General features: G+C 43.2%; 1 protein-coding gene across 8 annotated transcripts in view; it reads left to right on the top strand.

Moving 5' to 3' along the window:
* Foxp1 (forkhead box P1) overlaps nucleotides 1-21736 on the top strand; it is a 527364-nt gene extending 505628 nt beyond the window's left edge. For 5 of the 8 annotated variants that reach the window (XM_052722207.1, XM_052722208.1, XM_052722209.1 and 2 more), the window contains 7 exons: nucleotides 1134-1335; nucleotides 1445-1524; nucleotides 2151-2252; nucleotides 5281-5402; nucleotides 7216-7285; nucleotides 11595-11761; nucleotides 16827-21736. In XM_052722207.1, coding sequence (XP_052578167.1) covers nucleotides 1134-1335; nucleotides 1445-1524; nucleotides 2151-2252; nucleotides 5281-5402; nucleotides 7216-7285; nucleotides 11595-11761; nucleotides 16827-16971 — 888 coding nt within the window. In that variant the 3' untranslated portion in view covers nucleotides 16972-21736. Of the gene's footprint in view, nucleotides 1-1133; nucleotides 1336-1444; nucleotides 1525-2150; nucleotides 2253-5280; nucleotides 5403-5772; nucleotides 5943-7215; nucleotides 7286-11594; nucleotides 11762-16826 lie in introns of all 8 variants that reach the window. The other 3 variants (XM_052722211.1, XM_052722210.1, XM_052722214.1) reach the window with 2 other exon arrangements.
* The last annotated feature ends 1746 nt before the right edge of the window (nucleotides 21737-23482 follow it).

Genomic DNA, 23482 nt, shown 5'->3' with positions numbered 1-23482 from the left:
TGCTGAGTCAGTGTTTCAAACTGAGCATAGAAAAGCAGAGCTGAAAGCTCACAGCCCATTGGTTAGCTCGGAGCACTAAATTTGGGTTTTTTCTGTTAATGTTCCTTTCATGACAGCAGCTCTTTCCTTTCTCTTTCCTCCCTTGGAAGTTAGTGCACAGGGGCGATTTCGTGGTCCCTTTCATTCCTAGTGTGTGAATTAAGATCGAGTCTTCCCAATGCACTGGAGCCAAGGACTCACTTTTAATACCATCCATAAATAATACTTGTGTTTAATGTTGAATCTGACAATAGCAAAATAGACATTCTGGTGACTGATTTGAAGTGTGGTGTGATAAAATGTTGCCAAGTAAGAGTGTACTTTGTAAAAGTTTCTTGAGTTTGGGAGAGGTTCTCTTGAGTATTTGATACCTGCACCACCATGATGAAAAACACCAGGTTCTTCTGCATTTTCAAACTCAAGGGAGTTTTCCTGTCCCCGTCAGTTTTGGAGAAGGGTCATCCCTCCCAGTCGTGTCAGGACTGTAAGAAAGTACACAGAATAGAAGGAAAAGGGCTGTTCACAAATGCTGCTCTGCACTGCTTCAGACAACAGCCACTTCCGTAGCTGGACTCTTTAAAACGCAACCGAATGTTACAACTTCATAGGCATAGGTGTGGGCCTCCTGAGTAAATGCCACAGGTCCATCCTGCACAGTCCTGAGGTCTGTTCAGTTTCATGATGGACTCAAGTCTTGTGACTTCTTGCTGGTCTCTGGAGGCTCAGAGCCCTAAGTGGCCACTTAGTCAATCTGTTGCAATTTTAAGAGGGAAAAGAAATCAGATGACAACAGAGCTTTCCAGTTGTGGTGGTACATTGCCGAGCATCAGACAGAATGAGCCAGCTTTACACCACGGGAGCCCGGCTCGTGTTCCTTCAGCCCCCATCCTCCATGTCATGCAAAGGAGAATACCTTTAATTGGAAGTGAATCCTCTGTAAACACACCAATTTAGAGAGGTAACCCTTGCCAGGTGTCCGCCTGTCTTTCCTGTGGGACGAGAGAGGCTTTCTTGGTGGCTTGAGTTTCTGTTGTTTCATTTGTTTGGGTTTTGCCTTTCTCAAGTCCTTCTAACCAATATTGTTCTCCTCACAGCTGAATCTGGTATCAAGTGTCACCCTCTCCAAGTCCGCGTCAGAGGCTTCTCCACAGAGCTTACCTCATACTCCAACGACCCCCACGGCCCCGTTAACTCCCGTCACCCAAGGCCCCTCTGTCATCACCACCACCAGCATGCACACGGTGGGACCGATCCGCAGGCGGTACTCAGACAAATACAACGTGCCCATTTCTTCAGGTAGCCGCCCTCTCTTTGCCAGGGGCAGCATGGGGGATCTGCAGGTCCTGTTGATGAGCCCCCTTTTAAAAAGTGATTATTAATAGGACGGTGATTCTTATATATTTAGCAGATATTGCGCAGAACCAAGAATTTTATAAGAACGCGGAAGTTAGACCACCATTTACATATGCATCTTTAATTAGGCAGGTAAGTAAATAACACAGACCACGAAATGCTATCGAAAGGTGTACGTGGGTATATTATATTGATGAAGTAGGTTTAAAACCACTTAGTATGCAAGCATGCTAAAACCTTTTCTATAAGGTTTTTTAAAACTGCAATATATAACATAATTGCTTTTGATTAAGTATTACAATACGATGTGATTATTAGGGAATTCATTTCACACAACAGTGAGAATGAGGCTGTTTAAAGATGGCAAGTCAATTATCACAAAGCTACAGTAATCTCTGATCCCTAGAATTAATCTGAGCTCTAAATAATTACTGAGCTTTAATCAGCTAGTGAAATGTTTTGCATTTCTCTTTGATTCTGCTTTATGAATGACTAATAAATTAATATTTCTGTACGGAAACAGAAATAAAAACTCCAAACAATTAGATAATTCCATTTCGAGTTTTGCTATTGAACTGTTTAAATACAACCATTAATCTTCGATCATTTTTGTGAAACCTGTCTGAGAAATTTGCTCCAGATTCCAGTTTGTTTGGGTTTTTATTTATTTATTTTTTTCCTGCATTCTCATGAACAGTCAAATGCTTCTGCCAACTGGGTCATCAATTACCTTCTTTGGATCCTTTTTTGCTTCGCAGGCCATTCTCGAATCTCCAGAAAAGCAGCTAACACTAAACGAGATCTATAACTGGTTCACACGAATGTTTGCTTACTTCCGACGCAATGCAGCCACGTGGAAGGTAGGCTTTGCAGACTTGCCTTTGACCTTGATAGAACAGAGGTTCTAGTGGAGAAAATTCAGTTGCTGGGCGGCGAGAATGTTCCTTTTGCACTGGGAGCGTGCCAGGGAGAAGGGTTTTGTTGTGGTTGAAATGCTCGAATGGAAGAGGCACTCCCCCTCCCCTACCCCCTGCAAGAGAGGTATGGATAGGCCAGCTGGAGAATTCTTGGTAGGGAAAGGAGATGACACTGTGACCCTTAACTCTGAGGTTGGCCTTATTGCTTACACAAGCCACATGTCATTCATTAGAAGGTAACTTTCAGTCATTTACAGGGGTGCGTTTAAGAACCCAGAGACACAACCAAACTGAATAAGATCCTTCAGTGGTTAGATCATAGCTCACCAACCCCACAGGTAGAGGAAGCTGTGTAATCCATGTACTCACAGGAAAAAGGGTGATTTCTGAAGAGTGCAAGGATTCCCATTCAGGGGCTCATGGTTACCCTGAGGAAGAAAGGTATTTTCACAACTATGTAGTATGACACCATTTGCCATGGAACAGGTCAAATTCCACAACTCTGCTAGATAACCCCTTGAAATGCTTGGAGTCTCATCTAGGTTTCAGTGGTATTTAGTCCGTATGTTCCATTAAGCCTTCCTGGGTAGGCATGGTGGTGCATGCCAATCATCCAGCATTTGAGAAGTGTGAAGACTGAGAGTACAAGGCCAGGCTGGGCTGCACAAATAGCCTTCACATCATTCTTCAGCTTCCTACTTTTAATTTATTACTTTTTGCCAAGTAGATCTTTTTAGTACCACCTAGTATTTAGGCTTTGTCCATATCCGTAATTTCAACAGGTGCTATTATAGGATACAACTTCCTTAATTTAATAGGAAGAAACGTGTTTTGGTTTTCTCGAATTCTATAAGAAAATGAGTTTAGGCACAGAATTAATTCAATAGCCACATGGGGGCTGACGGGAAACTGATCTTAGCCTCTTTCCCAGCCTGCCTCAGGAGACAAAATACAAAGGCTCTTTAGCTACAAATCTTTTAAAAATTTAAGAAGTAGAAGCGTGAAGTAGGCATTTTCAAATTGCTTTTTATAAATACCAAATGATCACATTTAAAAATAATTGCCAGTTGTGAATATGATTTTCAACTTACATCTCACTTTTTCAGCTTTGCAAAGTGAAGACAGAAGTGTCACTAATATAGTCTTACAGAAGTACCCAGTGACTCATCAATACAGATCGTTTCTCTCTGTGTCCTTACTGGGACAATGATCTAACAGCCAAAATAAAATAGTGTCATTCATCTTGTCTTATTCTTTAAAAAAAATAAGCTCTTGATTTTTTAGTTCCTTTCTGTTTTACTATATAGCCCTGAAAATCATACAGTCATTCTTTTATCAGAAACGGCCCCTGCGGTCTTTCAGTGTTTGTGCATCTTGATACTTAGGTAAAATTTCCAGCAGTGATTGATGATGCCTGGTTCCCCGTCTATCTCTCACATGTGTGTCTATGTGCGATTTTGAAAGGAAACTGGCTTTATTTACTTCTGTCTCCTCCATGCTGTAGGAGGAAATGATTCCCCATGAAATGTAAAGAAGAAGTTATTTCCTTAAAAGCTAGGTTACATTTATATACGTAGAGCTTTGTTGTTAAGGAACTCATCAAAAAGTTTTTCAGTCAAGGATATCCTTTGATTAGTTGTGTTGGTATCACGAATCTACTTCCAGCTGTACTCACACGCCGCCCTCCCCCCCACCCCCGCGATCTCATTCCGTGGGTCCCACGGGTGCACACATCATCACATTCGTAATAAAATCTGTCCTGTTATCCTCCCAGTACTATATCACAGAGAAGAGTAACTTTTAGGTAACCTGAATCCTCTTAGTCACCAATTATCATTGTCCAGAAATCTGAAAGACCTCTCAGAGTTTCAAGATTTGCCACCAAGAGAGCAAATGACTGTAGGAGAAGAGTGTAGCTTGTCCGAACGATAGCAATGCCGGGATTCAATGAGGGCTTCTGTATAAGGTGCCCAAAGCTCAATAGATGCGTCAGCTTCCTCTGCCCGCACTGAGCCACTTATTCTCTATGAGAAAAACTGATCCAAGTCCATCATGGAGTCTGGATCATGGAGTCAGCCAGGCAGGACTGAAGTGTATCCAGTTTGGTTATCTCGTCAGGGTTGTGGATTTTCCTGGAAACAGGAGACTTGGGAAGCTCTTCATACTTGAGTTGAGAACATTCTTTTTGTTAGACGTGAAGGATCCCACTTAGCAAGGGCCAACAATGACTTTTAAACGTAGAAACCCAACTGCAAAAACATCATCATTTTGCCGTTGAGAGTCCTACTTGAATGTTCTTGGCATTTGCTCAATTACTTAAAATGGTTCCTGTGAGTAATTACCCATGTTCATACACACTCTGGAAGGTAAGGCTTAGGTGTGATGGTCGAGACTGATCCCTTGTGCTGAGGTCGCCCCTTTCCGTCTTGGCCGCACACAGTGGTGGTACTCTCAGTGGTAAAATCCTAGTTAGAACTTCCCTTAATAAAGCCTAGGCATGGTTTCTAAGCCGGGTGCTGCTGTGTATTTAAGAGTGTTCACCTTTCATGATTTAAAAATAAATACCCTTCTATGAATCCCACATAGATGTGTCTGTAAAGAATAGTTTTTATACTTTATACAGCTCCTGATCTTGACATCGTTGTATTTTAGATTTATGTGGAGGGACCTGCTTGGGGCTTGCATGCATATTTACCAATATATCTTCTGGTCACATGGTATCAGAAATTAGGCTTCAATGCCAGAGTACCATTCATTCATAATTTGGGTTTTTTTCCTCAGAAAAGACACTCGAAAGAAGGTCTTCCATGGGGAGGGGTGGGGGAGAGGGGGGTGGTGGCTACAGCTCTGGGCGATGATTTTACAGATTGGGGGTGGGGGCTGAATGTACTGCTGTGGTTTTTTTTTTTTTTTTTTTAGTCTTTTCTTATAGAAAAAAATGTCAATGTTCTCTCTTTTATACTTGCTGCAGAATGCAGTGCGTCATAATCTTAGTCTTCACAAGTGTTTTGTGCGAGTAGAGAACGTTAAAGGGGCAGTATGGACAGTGGATGAAGTAGAGTTCCAAAAACGGAGGCCACAAAAGATCAGTGGGTACGTCCGCCATGTTTGAACTTCTTAGCCCAGCTCGAATTGTGCTAACAAGCGTACTGTAGAGGCTGCTAGGCGGCGTCAGACCAAAGACCTGGTTTTCATGTTGTCTCAGTTAAGGGAAACGAAAGAGCATTTCATCCCTCCTGTCTCGTACACCCACCAGTCCCCCTGCCCCTGCTTGCTGGTCTCTGTTACATCCCATGCTAGTAGCTTTTAGGCGGCGATGCATATTAACCCTCACGAGCCATTTGCTTATGCTTATTGCATTTTATTTTCTTTCTCCTGCTCCCTGTATTGGATGTCTGTTCCGCCCCCAACCCCGTCTCCCTTTGTTGCCACTCCATCTCCTTTGCTGCTGCTCCTATCCCAGGGTGCCATTCGCACCAACCTCTCACTGCATAAGTGCTTTATCAGAGTAGAGGATGAGTTTGGGTCCTTTTGGACAGTTGATGATGAAGAGTTTAGACGTGGCCGCCATATTCAACGAGGCCGTCCTCGCAAATACTGCCCCGGTGAAAACTCTGACGAGCTTGGCGCACAGTAAGAGCCTTTACTTGCTTTGTTCTTTTGTTTCTGCTGTTGCTTTGGCTTTGCATGGTTGACTCATCCCATGTAGTATGACATTTTCACCCCAGAGCAGTGCCACAGCTTTCCGCAACAGAGACTTTTAAACAACGGTGTGATCTGTACATGGACCTCGCTCGTTTCTCTTTGGAACGCCAGTGCCTAGAACAATGCTTTTAAAAAAAAAAATGTCTTTAATGCCAATGTTTGACTGTATTTCGATTCAGCAGCTTACGGGGACCCTCAAAGCTAGATATTTCCTGTGTTACCCACAATCCCTGCAAGTGAAAGGAAGTGATGGTTACAGTATATAGCTGGTGGGATATATTTTTTTTCCTATGTGAACACTGAAGTCACAGTAATTATGAACAACTAAAAATGTACCTGGCAAGCTAGGCATAAGGGTGTGCCTGTCATGACAGCCCCCGGAGGCTGAGGCAGGAGGACTGCACATTCCACTACCCACCTGGACTTTGTCAAGAGACTCTGTCTCCAAAACTGAAAACCAAATTGTCCTAAGCACCGGGAAAAGATTGATAATGTCATTTCCCTCAAAGTCTGTTGATAAATGAATGTCATTACCTCCTGGAAGCCACACTTTCCCTCAGTATGTCCAGTATAATTTTGTAGTTTTGTTTTTTTTCATTTTAACTAGAGCAAGGATATTTTTCTTAAAAAAAAAAAAAAAAAAAAGAAGAAGAAGAAGAAGAAGGAGGAGGAGGTATCTTGGCTTCTTTTACCTAGTCAACAGAAACAACATCAAATTAGAATGTGATTTCCCAGACTGGGCTGTGCAGGAATGACAACCCCCGGAACTCTTGCTTTACAAAGTAGGAATAATGGTGCCATTCCTCTAGTGGTCAGAGTCAAGTTCAACTAAGAGTGAAGCCTCTGAGCAGAGGCTCCTCCTGCAGTCCCAGGGAGCCTGCCCTTGTGCCAGGCTCTCCCCTTCCTGCTGGAGTCTGGGCAGCAACTGACCCTTTGCAGACTGGCCTCCGAGGGAAATACCCATGTGTTATAATCTAAGACAGCTTCTCCAGGGTGAACAGCCAGGTTCATCCCCAGAGGTCTTCACCCAGACCAACCCCGAGAAACAGATAGGAGGCTTGAACTTCCCTTCGGTTTGATGACTGGGAGGGGGAAGAGTTTCCAATGTGGAAAGGCTGCCAGCAAACTTAAAAACAAAACTTAGCGAGGACCCCTGGGTGGATTGTGTTTAACTTTGTGTTTTTGTCTCTTTCTTACGCAGTAACCCTTCCCTTATTAAAAACATGCAGAGCAGCCACGCCTACTGTACCCCTCTCAATGCAGCTCTCCAGGTAAGATTAACGGCCATCCCCAATCCGCAGCACAGGCGCGGGGCTCCCCCACTCATTTCAAAATATATTAGCCTCGCTCTAATTAGATATTAAATTTTAATTCCGTTAAACTTTTTTCTTAAGTGCACAAAGCCTCGTTCTCCCCGGAGGCAAACACATTGGACTGCTTCAGCATTAGCAGGATGCTCAGCATTTTGAATATTGTGGCAAAAAAAAAATTAAAAGTTCACTTATTAATATTTATCAGCAGTATCATAATTTCCATCCTCTTATTTCAGAATTTCACTTGAGGCAAAAATACCACAAGTGTAATTACTCTAGCACAGCTATTAATGTGCTGGATGATAGGCCACCATGTCACATGACCTTCCATTGTTCACAGGTTTAAAGAGAAAGCGAGGCTTTATTAAAGTCCATTTCAACACCTTTTCTTTCTGTGGGAGTGGGGTCTGGGTTTGTTTCCTCTTATGTAAGTCAACTGTTTCAACAGCAGAAAGCTGAAGGAAAGTAGATGTTTCCAGCCAGTTGTTCAGGAAAACCTAATCATCCTTACACAGACTGTTTGTTTCCTACTGACAAATAAGTTCTATAGTACCTCAGTGAGGGTCCTAGAAGGTGTGTGCCCTAGGTGTGAGCGACGGAAGGGAAAATCTGTGTGTCTAGCCAGTCGTAAGTTTCTTGTTCCTCACAGTTGCCACACCACCAAGTTATTTCTAAAATTAACAGTAGCTGGTATCACTTCTTTTAAATACCTAAAACACCTTTTAAATACCTAAATACCTAATACCATACTCAGATCTCCCTTAAGGGCTCAGAGGTAGCCAGGATCCTTGTAGCTATTGCATCTGTTTAGGAAGACATGCCCAAAAGAATCTTGCAACCTTTCCATCACATAGGCTACAGACAAGCCTCACTTATTGCACACTCCAAGCACTGTTCAGTGTGAATAGTGTAGCACCCCAAAATCGGTTGTTGGACTCTGTGATGTCTCGGAAATGTTACGTTCCTTCAGAAAAGCCTCAGTGAAGGCAGAAATAGAGAAACAAATGCCCCCAAAGGGATGCCAGTGGGAAAAGGCTTGGAACACGTGGCATTATGGGAACTGGATGAGGGAGGAGGAGGCATTGACAGCAGCCTGATTCTCACCACTTGCTAAACAAATATTGACTGAGGCCATATTCTGCGTGCCACAGACCTGTCTGTCTTCCCAGCTCACCCGCAGCATCCTAAGGCTCTTCGTGGATAATGTGCCCCGACACAGTTCAAGGCAGGCCCACTGAACTGAGCATCTCCGTGATTCTATTTATTTTTTTTTTGGCCTGCACTAAATTTACTAGGAGAAACTGCTTTCTGCATTTCTCTTAATTACTCGTAGTTTACGTAGTAACTTTAGAAGAGTAAATGAAAGCCCGCTTACCCGCTGCCTCTGTAAATACCATGCATTAGTAACTTATTTTCCCTGGAGTCTTGTGAAGTATGAATTTAAAGGCGGCTCTATCTGGAATGATATTAAAATTACAAGCACATTTTACATTCATGAGGCGGAAAAGGAAAAAAAAAATAAGGATCCTCGTCCTTTGGATTCCCTTAACTATGTGACTAATTTCAATTAGCGTGCCTTATTGTTACAGACGTGTTCACACTTCGTCTCCGAGACCTTTGTTTTTGCACCCACTGTACACTTCCGTGTTTCCCCTGCTCTCCCAAAACTGTCCTGCAGCTTTCCAGGAACACTTTAAGGAGTGTCTCCTCTGCTCCTCCTCTTGAGTTTGGATTCCCCATCAGTAGACAGCCAGTCATACAAGACAGCTTCCTGCCATGCACATTAAATAAAGAGCCCACCAGCAGGCCTTCCTTTCCATTATCGCCCACTTCCATTTTTCAAGGCGAGTAAAAATAACAGTGCAACAATATCCTTAAAAAAAAATTACTAGAGTGACATAACGGCATGATATACAATTTATAAAATAGGACAGCAGAATCCACTACAGAAATAAAACATGGGGCTCGGGACAGATTGCATTATGCTCTGAAAAACTGAAGTAACTACGGGTAACCGTAAAGCTTCATATTTATAGACTGCCTTTTCCCCGGGGAGCGCAGAGCAGTTAACGTTCCAGAAGCCGTGGTACTTACGGACTCGTGTGCCATCACTTAAGAACCTTTGTGTTTCTGGCAGAGGTGCCGGTTTGATATGAAGCCACACACTGTGCCCAGGATCATTTATATAATTAAGTCCATTATAAACATTGTGATACATCTGCTCCTAAGAGCATCAGCTACAGGAAGGACCTGTTAGAAGGTGATAATTTGTGGGTTGCTCTGATCCTTCACTCCGCAAAGGACTATTCAAGAGGCATAGTGGTGGGCCAGGCCCCAGGATCTTACTGTAGCCCAGTGGCTAGGGTTTTGTTTAAAGGAACAAGACTCTGTACTTACATTGTGTCTGAGAGTTAAGGGACCAAGACAAGGTCTTGCCACTGGGTGACTTTCGTCACTGCAGCTGCTGGGCCTCTTCCTGTGATCCACAATCCATTGTCAATCAGAAGGTGCTTTCACCCATAATACTTTGAGAATAAAGAAGAATAAACGGATACTCATCTTAACAGACTGTATCTGTTTCCATGGTTTTTACTTCTCAGCTTAGGGCTTCGGAATGCAATAAAATATCAAGGTAGCGGTGGCTCCAGCGTCTTTCCCATCCTGACCATGTAACGTTGTCTAGTGAGAGCAGATCCCACGGTACTTGCAGTGAGAGGGCCGCCTGTTAGTCAGTTGACAGTCCAGGCAGAACTGACATGGCAGGAAAGTGTGGCCGCTGTGTGGTCTCACATAAGGCCGCTGAAGGTGGCAGCCCAGCTGCAGCTGGCAGTGATGTTACTCTGCCAACTGTTCTGCCCAGAAAGGGTAGAAACGTTTTATTGCAGTTATAAAAGATGCATCCAGAAAGTGCTGGATACCAACTGATTATCTGGTGAACCACAGAAGAAGTCATAAGAAACTACCCTCCTCCCTTTACTTTTCAAAAGGAAGCAGGTAATTCCTCTGGAGAAAGAGGGAGACACCGGGTTTTATCCAGGGAGCAAGACTGCAACTGACTCACAGGCAGACTCGCTGCAGCCCAGCTCCGCTCCTGGTCTCCCTTTGTTCCTGGCTCATACCTTCTCTCTGGTGCCAGCTTTTCTAGAATAGTTAGGGCTCTCACATGGTGGGCCAACTGAAGCCACTGTGCCAGATTGTCTCGTGATCGTACTTTCTCTCATTAGAATGGAAACCAGGCATAGTGCAGTCTGCGAGAAGACAATTTTGATAAATCTTCATCTAATTACAGCTGCCTCGTTTTCCAAGTCTGTCCTTCTGAACAATAAAAGGAAAAGTCACTGGGGCACACTTCCTACCCAAGGGAAACAAATGGGGCTCCTTCAGTCCCGTGGTTTTTTGGTTTTTTTTTTTTTTTTTTTTTTTTTTGACAACTGTCCACATTGCAGACAGGGTGGCCATTATAGTTACATTTGGTATGACAGAAAAGAACAGTAGCCTATCAGACTTTAGTTTGGGGGGTGGAGATTTTTTGGAGGGGTGGTAGTCCTCTCTATACTTTTTTTTTTTTTTTTTTGCTGACACTCATTTGGAATGACTATGTCACCTTTAATATCGATATACTTAGTTGTAAAGGGAATAAGATTTAGTCTTTCTTTTTGCTAGAGAGTCTTCTTCACTCCCAAAGTCCTCCACGATTGGTCTGAGGCTGAGAGATGTGGTGTTACCTTCATCTGGTTATGTCAGCCTTCACTAAGCAGGTTCAAAAATCATTAAAACAGGAAGGATAGGAGAGAAAAAATTGATTCCAGTTCTATAATCTCTTCCTTTCCTATGGGTGTTTATGGAAGTTCTCATAAATTTGAGCCATGTGGCCATATAATCTGATCAAATCTTGGATATCCAATAGTGGAGTCATCAAAATGGATAAAGAAATGAAAATTCCATTATATTTCACTATGATCTAGAAATATTCAGTTCTTCTTGAAAAAAAAAAAGACATTGGATATACACTTCATATTAGATACTTTTGTCTAAACCATACGACTCCACAAGGCAGGACCCAGCAGGTGACTTTACCCATGGACTCTTTGGTGCCTAGATAGCTTATCCAAATGAAGCCCAAGGCTCCTGAAGCAAAATCCTACCACTCCTGGAAATTGTTAGCCATGATCCAGTGAACTTGAACCAACGGCTGGCAGACACACCACTCCTTTCTAACAGAGCTTTCTTGTCTTGCCTCTTCTCCCATTTCCTTTGCCTGATGCAGGCTTCCATGGCTGAGAATAGTATACCTCTGTACACTACCGCTTCCATGGGCAACCCCACTCTGGGCAACCTGGCCAGTGCCATCCGGGAGGAGCTGAACGGGACCATGGAGCATGCCAACAGTCACGAGAGTGACAGCAGTCCGGGCAGATCCCCTCTGCAAGCTGTGTGAGTACTGTCTCCCCAAGCCTCATGTCGCATGACCCCAGCCTGCCTGTTAAGTGCTCAAGCAAGCTCTTCCCTGGCCCTTCCGTCATTTCTGATTTCTTAAGAGCCTAGTGTCGCTTGTTAGTGCCGAAAAGGACTAGTTAGTAACTCTCTCGTAACAGCAATTGGCTCCATCCACTGTGAGTGCACACAGCAAGAAAATGAGAAGTTTCCTTCACTTTGTGTCTCAGACCATTATTTAAGTCACACTGTGATTTTTCTCCTAAAATCCGTACACACCTCTTTGAGAAAGCTCATGGTGTGTTCAACTTCCGGGCAAGCCGAACCTAGCGAGGAAAAAGACGCTTGTTTACTTGGTTGTGCGCTAAGTTTAACCACTTGAGCTCGACACCGCAGCATTATTACCAAGCATTAATGATGGCACAAATGAAAGGCGGCATGATTTATAGATTGCTCTTAAAATATCAAAAGGAAAATTAATAGGAGCATTACAGCAGCAGACGGCAGGATAATGAGTGCACATATAACTGAATGAAGCAATGGGCCTTGGTTGCCTGGGCTGCATGTGAATGACACCAAGACCACACAAACCTCAGCAAAAGCCAGCAGGTTGGGGTGCCACTCGGTGGTGGGTGAAGGTTGAAAACGACTGCTTCTGCCATAGTTCCCAGGAAGGGTCCAGCAACAGAAAAGAACCCCTGTGATACCAGATGCTTGGGTGTGCAGCAACCCAGGCTGCTAATGGCAGCCTCCCTTTCCAAAGAGAGTTTCTCCAGAACCATGGCCCACACTTTAAGTGACTGAACCAGTTCAGTGTTTCCAGGGCTGTCTGCTCCAAGAATAGGCCACTTGTCTGCACATTCTTTCTGGATTACTGACCGACATCTTATTTTAGGAAATTTGAGGGATGGGAATGGAAAATGTGACCTTTAACAAGGAGGGACGGAATGAACTAGCATCCGGTGACAAGGGGGAAAAAATGGTATCTGCCAGCGTAATGGGCAGATCTGAAATCTGCTTTCTCGCGTTTGAATCCCATGCCCCGAGTGCTTTAAAGGGTCTTTGGAGGAGAGAGTGATGACTGTTAATTTGTCGGCATAGTCTAGCGTTTCAGGAAAGAGTGTGTTCTTCCCACCATTGACACCGAGTTTCATCTTCCCTAAAGCAAGCTGGTGGTTTTGACTCTTTTGTTACCTTACCGATATTCACCGTCATTGGACGTTTTATTTCAATATTTGGGACGTTTAGAGCAACACTAAGTAGGCATATAAGCCACTCCAAGACATGCCCATTGAGCAAGAATATAAGAAGTTACTGAGTGGAAGGCACACTACTTTCTCACAGTCTGTTCAAACTCCAACGTGTAATCTATGTTACTTTCCTATTAGTAGAAAGATCAGTAGAAAAAAAAGTAGATTTAAAAAAAAAAGAAAGAAAGGTCCATGGAGACAGGCCTGTCCATGACGGAAGTTCATTTGCTTAACAAGATTGCATGAACTGTAGACGTACCAAAAAAACTATATATTTTACAGCAGTCATCCTAATGTGTAACAAAGCAAAGGCTTCAACTGCATGAAAGAAAGAAAGAATAAGAGCCCCTGCACAGCGCTATCAAAACGTGATGCTCACACGTCAGGTTTCCGCCACGTGCCCTGTGGTGCTGCTCTGTGCCGACAACAGCTTCACTGTGCTGCTCAGTGTCACAGCCAGTTAGTCTTGCTGACCCCGTACTTCCATTAACTGAGTTCTGTAATGACAGAGATTGCATTCTTGTCCAGTGTGCATTACCCTGCTAGGATGCAAATTGTTTTTTAACTGTTCCAGTCTATTGGAATAAATCAAGCCATAAACTTTACAACAAGGCTCACAAGACACTGTTAGGACGCTGGCCCAGCACATGGGCAGCGCTGTAATACAGCTCTCTCTCTGCTCTTCACTTTGCTGTGACACAAACCACAAAGCATTGCCTTTCCTTTCACTTAAAAAAAAAAAAGGTAGAAGGTAGTCACATAATGATGGTTTGGGGACAGTGTACTTTCACTGTGGAGCTAAAGAGCCACCATACCAAAGGCTCTGTGCTGGGTGTGTACCCTGAACAGGAACACAATGCCTTTAAACACTAGTTGGCTATAGTTAAAAACCCAAGTGTTCCCAGAATGGCTGTTTAAAAGGATTACTCAGATGTAAGGGGAACAGAGAGATGGTGTTTTGCTCCATTATCCATTGGGAGCCCTTTTGGAAATAGTAGGCCTGGTAGGGGGAGGCTGGAGAGAGGCATCCATTGTGCAGCCCTGTTCTGTAGAGGGCACACTGTGTATGTACCCAGTGGGAGGGAAGCCTTTAGCAGTCTGAATCTTACGTGGAAGGCCGAAGAGTCCTTACGGTCATACCTGGTGTAGGTTTTCAGGTCGTCACACAGGAGATCTAGTTGGTGGTATTTGTTGGCCATCCATTCTATGCTAAGCACTAGGGCAAACCACTTAGATTATGTTAGCATCGTTTCCCGAGTTTGGGTGAGGTAAATACTCACTGAATGTTGTGGAGAACAAAATAATCTCTGGTGTTAGGAACTCTGATTTGTGGGAGCCTTCTGTTTGCTGCTCTTATTGTTAGGGGCTGCATCTAGAAAACGATGATTTACAGTCATAAAGTAAGAACATCATGTTAAGATGAGTCTGGTTTTTTCCCAGGGCTTCCCATCCCTCCAAGGCTTTGTGCAGTATCATCAGACTGCACCTTGCGAACCAGAGATGAAGTACTAAGTATGATAGCTTTTAAAAATGCAAGCAGGAAAGTGTTATTCTGGAAAATAGCAGCTGAGCCTCAGTAACTGGTTTTAAAAAATTGTTTTTAAAGGGCAAATTCTAAACCCACGTAGGCAGTGGCAATGCGGTGACTGTGAAGTCACAGTTCTCCCTATAGTGAAATCAGAAACAAACGTCCACTGTGATCAGTAATGCAGGGGGTGTGGTTCAAGGGAACTGGGACTGTACCACACACCTGTGAGACCACAAACTATTTTTTCAGAGTAACACTTGGGACACTGACATTCTCACTTGATAGCACCCCTCTGCAAATTAATATCCCAATAAATCAGGACAGCCATAAAGATGCTTTGGCCTCTGCTCCAACAATTCCATTCTTAGACATTTATCCCAAGGAGGTAAATCAACAGCAGGGGAAAGATTAATGGCTACCAGTGGCTCACTGTCCTATGCAGACGCGGAGGGGAAAGGAGGCCAATACAGAGTGCCCCGGGGGGAGGGGGGCTGACTGACCAACAGACGGAACCGCACAGAACCAGAAAAACTGTCATGAAAAAGCCAGCAAAATACAAAAAAGAGAGACAATCATTCCTGCTGTGGCTAAAGCATGTAATAATGTGCTCCCCCAAGGGAAGGGAGAGGCTAGGACTAACCATGGTCTGGGCTGACCACACAGGCGTGTGACGTGTTCGGTGACATGGTGCCCCAAGCATGGAAGGACACGGCCCTCTTTGAAAGGTTTAATGTTTCTCTTGAAGTGAATATTTCTCATTCAGGAACTCTGCAAACCAGAGAGCCAGGCCTAGGCCTTATTTCAGAAACAAAGATGAGCACAACTATTAAAAAATGTAAATGGCTGGAGACCCACATAGAAAATATACCATGGGACTGTGGTTTGTTGTGCAAGTGGGTTTTAAGAATGAGTATAATTGTTCAAAGCTATTTATCTGACATCTAGCCCCCCAACTCCCTCTATGCCATGCTAATTTTAGTGTCAGTTGATTTTGAAGGTTCCTGTCTTCCAGGGCAGGCCTCTGTTTGTTTTTAAATGGTTTCAGGGGCCTTTGGGGCTTCATACAGCATCAATTATTTAGGAAGCCAGCCGTCCCCAGTACCACCTCTTGTTACTAATACTTGATAATGTCCATTATAAGCCCCTCCCACTTGCAGCCGGTCTCAGAGATGGGCACATTTTCACTTGAATGGTTCTTTTACATATCAAAAGCCCCCCTGCAACAGAAAGTCATTTGTATTTGCAAAAGATCAGTTGTAAATATGATTTACGAACAGCTTTTCACAGTTGTTATCAGAGTGGTTTTGTGTGATCATGCCAGCCCCCTTCAGATGAACCAAGCCCCAGTCCATAATGAGAAAGTTGGCAGCTCTCAAGGTAGCTAGAGTGTCCGGGTGGCGGCTACCAGCCGGGCCTCATGTTTTGCCTTGTTTACAGCTGACAGCGTTATTATTCTGATCGGGGCTCTGCTCTCTTATCATATTGTTGTGTTGAGCAAGCCTTTTCCTCTCCGTTTGTGTTTCCTGGCAGGGCTTTTCTTGCCTTATTGACAGTTTGTAAAAATATGCATTAATTTGGGGCTTCAAGCATGTATCATGGTGTCTCTTTGCTGTGTTTGCTTGAAGTTGATTAATGATAGACCCTCACTTGGGGTCGTCCTCTGGAGGGTTCTTTCACAGGTTCTGCATGTTAACTAGCCGAGCAGAACACACAGCAAGCCATGATTAGCCCAGCCAGCCTCCTGTGCTCAGTGGTCCCCATGAACCACTGCTCTATTACGGATTCCCATTTCACATAATTATTTGCAGGGTGGCATTCATCCACCCAGGGTGTCGCTACGGGGCCTGTTATTTGGTACTCAAAAGTATGGTCCTGGGACCAGCGCCATGCCCTGGAATCTCTTAGAAATGCAGAGTCTGAGCTCCATACACTGCACTGTCACAAGGTCCTTGGATAAAATCGTGTGTCCTGAAAAGCAGGAGAAATGATTTCTGTACAGAATACTTTCTAAAACAGAAATGTCCAAAGGATCTTCTTTGCGCACCAATGCTATTACACTGAGCAGTACAGAAGCCCCTGTTCACATGTGGTCAGTCCCTAGACCCCTGGAACTGGACAACAGACATTATGTCATAGCAAGTTTCCCACCGTATTTGGAAAACACATGCGGCCAGGGTTACTCTGCCTCTACTGGATATTGTCGCTGTGGCTCGTGTCTTCTAGGTTGCTCCAACCCCAGTTGTGCATCAATCCGGATGCCCCTCTAAGTCTGTTCCTCTCTCTGTAGGCATCCCGTACACGTCAAAGAGGAACCCCTCGACCCGGAAGAAGCTGAAGGGCCTCTGTCCTTAGTGACAACAGCCAACCACAGTCCAGATTTTGACCATGACAGAGATTACGAAGATGAACCAGTAAATGAGGACATGGAGTGAACCTCTGGGCGGGCCGACCCCCAAGACCGAAGATTGGGAAAAAAAAAAAAAAGCAAAACAAAACAAATCAAATAAAAACAAACCACGTCAAAAGTTAGCAGTGAAAGCGTTCTCCGCTTGTTGTACAGTCTGGAGGATTTTCGCTACATTTTGACAACTCTGAAATGTGTTAACTCTTAGTGCCATCAAGAATCCCATTTGGGAGTATTTTTGATTTTTCTACTTTTTGTTGACAAAAGGGATTTGTACTCTGTGCATTGGACGGACCTGTTTGGTACTTGGGATTTTCCTCTTTGAGTCAACATCAGTGTTGTAAATTCGATAAACGGATTCACTTTTAGCAGCAGACTTTGAACTGCAGTTTTGTCCTGCCAAGGCCGACACCGAGGACACCCGACTAAGCTCGCGCACCTGTGCCGCAGACCAAGCCTTCGCCCGAATTCAAGATTCCAGTGGACGACCTGTTTGCACAGCACTGCATGTTGATATCACTGCCTTTACTCACTTTGGTTTTTTTTGTTTGTTTGTTTTTTGTTTTTGTTTTTGTTTTTTGCTTCCAGTTGGGATGGGGAAGGCCTTTGTGTGTTTATTGGGGGGAGGGGTTAAAAATAATTATCCCAAACTTTTTAATGTATTGCTTTTTTTTTTTTTTTTGCTTCTTCTATACCATTTTAAGTTCTGACCTCAGGCCTCCATTTGGGCCCACGGCCTCTTTGGAGGCTTCACGTTTTCTGTACCTTGTGATGAATGTTAATAGGTGTTTTTATTATACAAAGCTGAATGTCATTTCTCGTCTGTAGTTTTCTGGCACTCATTCCATTTTCCTATAGACATCACCACGTTTCTCTCAAGTTTCAAAAAACAAAACAAAACATTCCGTTTTGGTCTTTTTTCAAAAAAAAGAAAAGAAAAAAAAAAGATCCCAAAGGCTGCACCTTACACCTGAAGGTCCTCTCACAGGGACATGATGTCCTGCCAGAAAGAGAGTGAAGGACAGAACAAGAGAGAGAAACACACGCACACATTCTAGGAACATAGCAGATTCCTTTCACAAAAGCAGTATTGGGGGGACGGGGATGGGAATGCTTGAGATTTTCCTTTTATTTTCATAGTGCCCACCATTGTGAGTAACTGCCACCACATTCTCTCAGCATCAGGAAACACAGCCAAGAGAGACACTGAAAAGAGTAAACAACCATTCATAATTAGACTGGCATGATGGCCACGGAAGCCCCCCCCCCCCCCCCCCATCATGAAGTGGCCAGGACCGCAGACTCTGCGATGTCCTCACCAGCATGGGTTGCATTGTTTGCGAAATGACCGAAAAGCCAGCTGCCCTAACTAACTTTACTCAACATGGGGACAGCGCTGAGTTCGCACATCAGTTCAGACCTGCTTGGTGGCGTTCATCTGTTTTAATGCAAATGAGACTTCACATTGAACTTGGGACGGGAGTTATGAGGACTGAGCTGGGCAGATGCTGATGTTTCGGTTTCCAGTGTGCAAAGTCGGTCCTGCAGTTCAGTCTGCACTGGGATAGGATCACACCACCCACCCCAGTAGCACAGACTTAGCAGATGACCCCAATAGACAGACGGAGGGAGGCTCCTGGGACCAGGGCCCACAGAATGCTATGGCTCTAGGTCAGTATACACTCAGCCCTTCGAACCCCTCCACACTTTCCACCTGCACCCACTTCCCTGGCATTTATTTATCTAGGGCTGTAGCTTTCGGTTGGGTTTAGTTTGAGAGCCTTTTGGAGCTTAATTTATATACTTTGTACCTTTTATTTCTAAAATTACCAAAGATATTATGCAAAGGTAAATTATTTTCTTTTATGCTTTATCTGATGAAGCCAAATATCCTCTTATTGTTGATCAAAGGAGGCAGAAGGGTTCAGAGGCAAATGATGAGGTCCAGGCTGTTTGCCAACCTAAGGGAGATAATCTGCCCCCCCCCCCCAAACAGCATTCATTTAGCAGACTAAGTAGGCAATGGAACCAAAGTTTTTTACTTTTTTTTTTTCCTTTTTTTTTCCTGTACCTGTACAGAGACCAAAACTTAACTCCTATAAGGAGAAAATATGGGGCTACTGCAGAGAAAACAAACAAACAGGAAAACAGTATTATAGCTCCTACGGAAAGAATGGGGTACCATCTCAAAGAAAAAAAATGAATGTATGATACCGAAAATTAGTGTATAAATCAAGGAGACACTTAGGATGAATTCAGAGAGAACAGAAAAGTGTCTGACTGCACCAGGCCACTTCTAGAATAAAGAGATTTTCTAGAACACTCGTATGCCACTTTTGTTTAAGGGCTGTGCTGTGATCGCTGCATTGATTTTGTTTGATCTTGGCATCATATATCCTCTAGTTTCTTCCTGCTTTTTGTTGTTTTTCCTTTTTCAGATTATGATTTGGTCAACATTTTTCATTTCCACAGAAAAAAGTAACATTCTCATCCACTCATAAGCTTAGAAAGTCTTTGGCAATTACTTCTGAAGCTTTACTCTGCTTTCTGTAGAGGGGCGGTCTGTGCTTACTCATGCCCCCCACCCCCCACTTTTCCAGGCAGCTTCATGATGTGCAGGCAGTAGCCAGGCAGGGTCATGGGATGGGGGCCTGTGCTTCTAAACTGAGTGGTTGCTGGTTAGATATTCAAAAGAGGATAAAAATCTGGTAGATTAGTTCATTCTCAGCATGTGTAGCTAGACATGAGTAAAGATAACAGCATGAGAACTGTTAGTACGCATACCTCAGTTCAAACCTTTAGGGAATGATGAAAACATTTAAAAATATACATTTCACTCAGTTGCACTTAGTTGTATGTCTTGCATGCTTAGTCTAAAGACTGTAGCAAAAAAAATAAAGAAAAAAGAAAAATTAGATTTTACATATCTTTGCAGGTGTCACAGCCTTGCAGAAGAACCAACTTAAAAAAGAAAAGAAAAGTTCTCAGGCTTTACAGCAAGCCATCTTCACTCTGATTTTTACAATTCTGATTCTGTCCCTTGGGGGGGATTCTGGTCGCTTCTTTAGAATGGGGTTGATGCGGTTGTACATATATCCCGATCTGTCTGTGTGAATCTTTGTCTTTTGTGGGGGAGGGCCGAGGGCAGCTCTTTCTTTCTTTTTTTTTTTTTTAATTATTTTATTTTTTAGGTATTGTTCCTAAAAAGGAATAAATGCATACACTTGTTTGTCAAAACATCTTTGCTTTTTGTGCAACTGCATTTTATTAATGATACTTTTAAAAAAGAAGAAGAAAGCCACAGTGTCTTTGGGGGAAATAATCTACTGTATGTAATAGATTTGCAGCCAATGCTGCACCTGTATTTTATTTCATTACCCTTGATTTATGAACATTGGATGACATGTTGACATGTGGGAGGAAAGAAGAAACTCCAAAACAGTTTTTTTTGGGATTTTTTGGGGGTTTTTTTGTTGTTGTTTTTTCGTTTTGTTTTGTTTTGTTTTTGCTTTTAAATTGTAATTGTAACATAGTTGACATGATTTGTTTCCTATTCTCATTAATTGGAACATTTTGTACAGGTTCATGGGGTGGGGTGTGTGTGAGTGTGAGTGTGTGTGTGGTGTGAGTGTGTGTGTATGAGTGAGTGTGTGTGTGTGTGTGTGAATCTGTTTTTGATACATTCCTGTTCCTTGTGTTTATCCTACCACTGCCTTCTTGACTATCTTAAAAGAAGTTCCTAAGTTTGAAAAGAGAAAAAAAAATGGTTTAAAAAAAATGTTCTCTCCTGCTGCAGTCAAGATTTTTGCATGATGAAATTCCAGGGTCACACTTTCAAAGTTTTATCAGTAAAGTAGTGGTTAATAATGGGAAGTGTTGAAAATATTGAACTTTTTGTATAAAAACAAATTTACAAGGTCCCAAGGTGTAGACAATTTGTTACTTTTTCTTTCCTTTCTTAGTAAAACTCAAGCAAACATGAGGGAGGTTGGCCCATGTGTCAGACTCACAAAGTCATGATAAAGACCCGCCCTTGTTCCTAGGGTCTGTCCAGGTGAGAAGGCTTAGGTTGCCATATTGGGCCAGCAAAGGGTGAACCATCAAGACTTACGTACATGGTGACCTAGCTGCCAGTGCCCTCCCCACATCAGAAGACAGTTGACTTGACATTCCCAGCATCCCTCCCATCAGCCATAATAAAGCAAGCCTTGGTTTAAAAGATAAACAAAATAATAGAACCAAAATGTAATGTAAATCACTAACTCTTATTTTTTAATTACCCACAAAATCGAATTGAGAAGTCTCCTCCTTTCTACATTCTAGCTGAGCTCTCAGTCTCCAGGAGCGTAAAGCAGCCTCTGCTTATGACTCTGAATCTTTCTGGTACCTTTTGGTCAATGCCAGCCAGACCCTCCGGACAGTCTGGAAGTGTTGTGCACCTCGGTTTCACTTTGTTATCCTGCGAAGCAAATGGACAGTTCTAAGGGCGTCTCGTGGGTCCACTGTAACTCAATGCAGTCCCTGCCACCCAGGAGCCTGGGTGGAGCTGGTGCGGTCTGGGTTGTGAGCGTGCTGCTCTCTGTATGTGCTGCCACTAACAAGGACTGTTTTGTTTTGTTTTGTTTTGATAAGGCATAAAAGAATCTCATTCCTTGACATCAACTGTAATTCCATCATTCCATGTCTGTGGATACAGACAATAAAAAAAATGTTGTGTAGTCAGTGATCATTTACTGACATGAGAGCATTCTCAAATGCAATAAAAATGCTGGTTGTTCACACTGGTAGACAAAGTTGCCGCAGCCTAAGTTTTTTCCCCACTCCTGACCTGCAGAGATTGTGTAGCAGGCCCATGCCCTGCGCTGTCCCTTAGCAGCAGCTGCTCCATGCCGGATTCACAGCCGGCCTGGCGAGCAGGCTGAGGGAAGCCACTTGCAGAAGAGTTCCAAGGAAAGGTGGAGGGGCCAGCTCCGTCAGAGGGAACACGCTCTCTTCTTCACCAAATTTGACAAAGAGAAAAAAAACAACAACAACAAAGTGTTTAATAACTAACACGAAGAGCCAAACTAAAATTTCAGAGGAAAGCAATCTTATGAATAATTCATTAACATTTCACATCTGCAAGATCAGTCATCCAAATAAAATGCTAACGTCAAAACCACGCATCATCTACAATATTCTCATCAAGAAAGCTTTTGCATATAATGATAAACGCTTAGATTAGAATAGATGATTTGAAGATAGCAGAGCCGGATGGAGAACCCCGGGTCCCAGGAAACCACCTGTGGTGATTATTTTTAAATCTATATCTCTAGAAAAATGTGCTTTTTCTCTTTAGCTTAATTCTATCACACATATTGTAAGGACTAATGAATGTAAGTAACTTGTCTTTAACACAAGCCTCGCTGGCAATATACTGAAAGTAGCACTGCAGAGTGTGATAGCACATTCCTTTAATCTCAGCACTTGGGAGGCAGAGGCAGGCTGATCTCTGTGAGTTCAAAGCCAGCCTGCTCTACATAGTGAGTTCCAGGACAGCCAAGGCTACATAGGCCCTGTCTCAAAACAACAACCAAAAACAAGCAAACAAACAAAATGAATCCTGTAAGTGGCCAGACCACAGCATCATAAGAACCATTTCATCTATATAGTTCCAAGCACATCAGTAAAGCTTTGAGGTGACAAGTGGCCTCACAGAGGCCTTTCCAGTGCAGTGTGCCTGCCCATTTGGGGGAAAGATTACAAGGGTCTTTCCTGTATTGTTTATGAATCTGGATTTTTACGTTTTCTACAACAGTATGATTTTGTTTGGGGTGGTTTTTTTGTTTTTGTTTTGCTTGCATTTTGAGATAGGGTCTCCCTATATAGTCCTGTCTGGTTTAGAAATCTCCTAGGAAAATAGGCAACCTGCCTTAAATTTGCAGCAGTCCTCCTGCCTCAGCCTCTCAAATGTTAGGATTACAGATATGTGCCTCCATGCCTGGCTCATTTTTGTTTCATTTTAAACAAGTAGATATTGTTGCCAAGATTGGAATCAGTTTCCTCTTCTCATTGATTGCTCGGCCAGTCTAAAAGCTCCCTAGTCTGATAATTAGCAAAACATTGGAACCTTTAATTCTCACCTGGCTACTAAGAATATAATATCAGGGTTAACTGAAATCCCCTTAATTGCTAGGCTTAAACCCAGATGCTGCTCACAGGATAGGCTGTGAGTTAGCTGTGCATCCACATTCGTACTAAAACACCCCAGGACCTGTGCAAGCACTAGAGTGTGTAGTAGAGGTTCAGCTGGTTGATACCCACCATATTTTAAATTGCGTTTCAGGAATCATTCCATAGTGGGAATACTCTTTTTAAAAAATCATTTCAAGCTTGCTCCTCACATAAAGCAGCTAACCCAAAATACAGCGTCTTCTATTAAACAGGGAACTTCCCTATAAAGTGCATAAGCTGCATACAAAGCAACTCGGAGAGCATTGACACAAACCTCAGCGAAGTGGCTAAACAATACAGTTAGCCTTCTTGTTAGGCCGTCATCT

The sequence above is a fragment of the Peromyscus californicus genome, unplaced genomic scaffold, assembly GCF_007827085.1.
Source record: "Peromyscus californicus insignis strain IS unplaced genomic scaffold, ASM782708v3 Scaffold_6__1_contigs__length_162567912, whole genome shotgun sequence".
NCBI lineage: Eukaryota > Metazoa > Chordata > Mammalia > Rodentia > Cricetidae > Peromyscus > Peromyscus californicus.
This window is presented reverse-complemented; position numbering and strand designations above follow the sequence as displayed.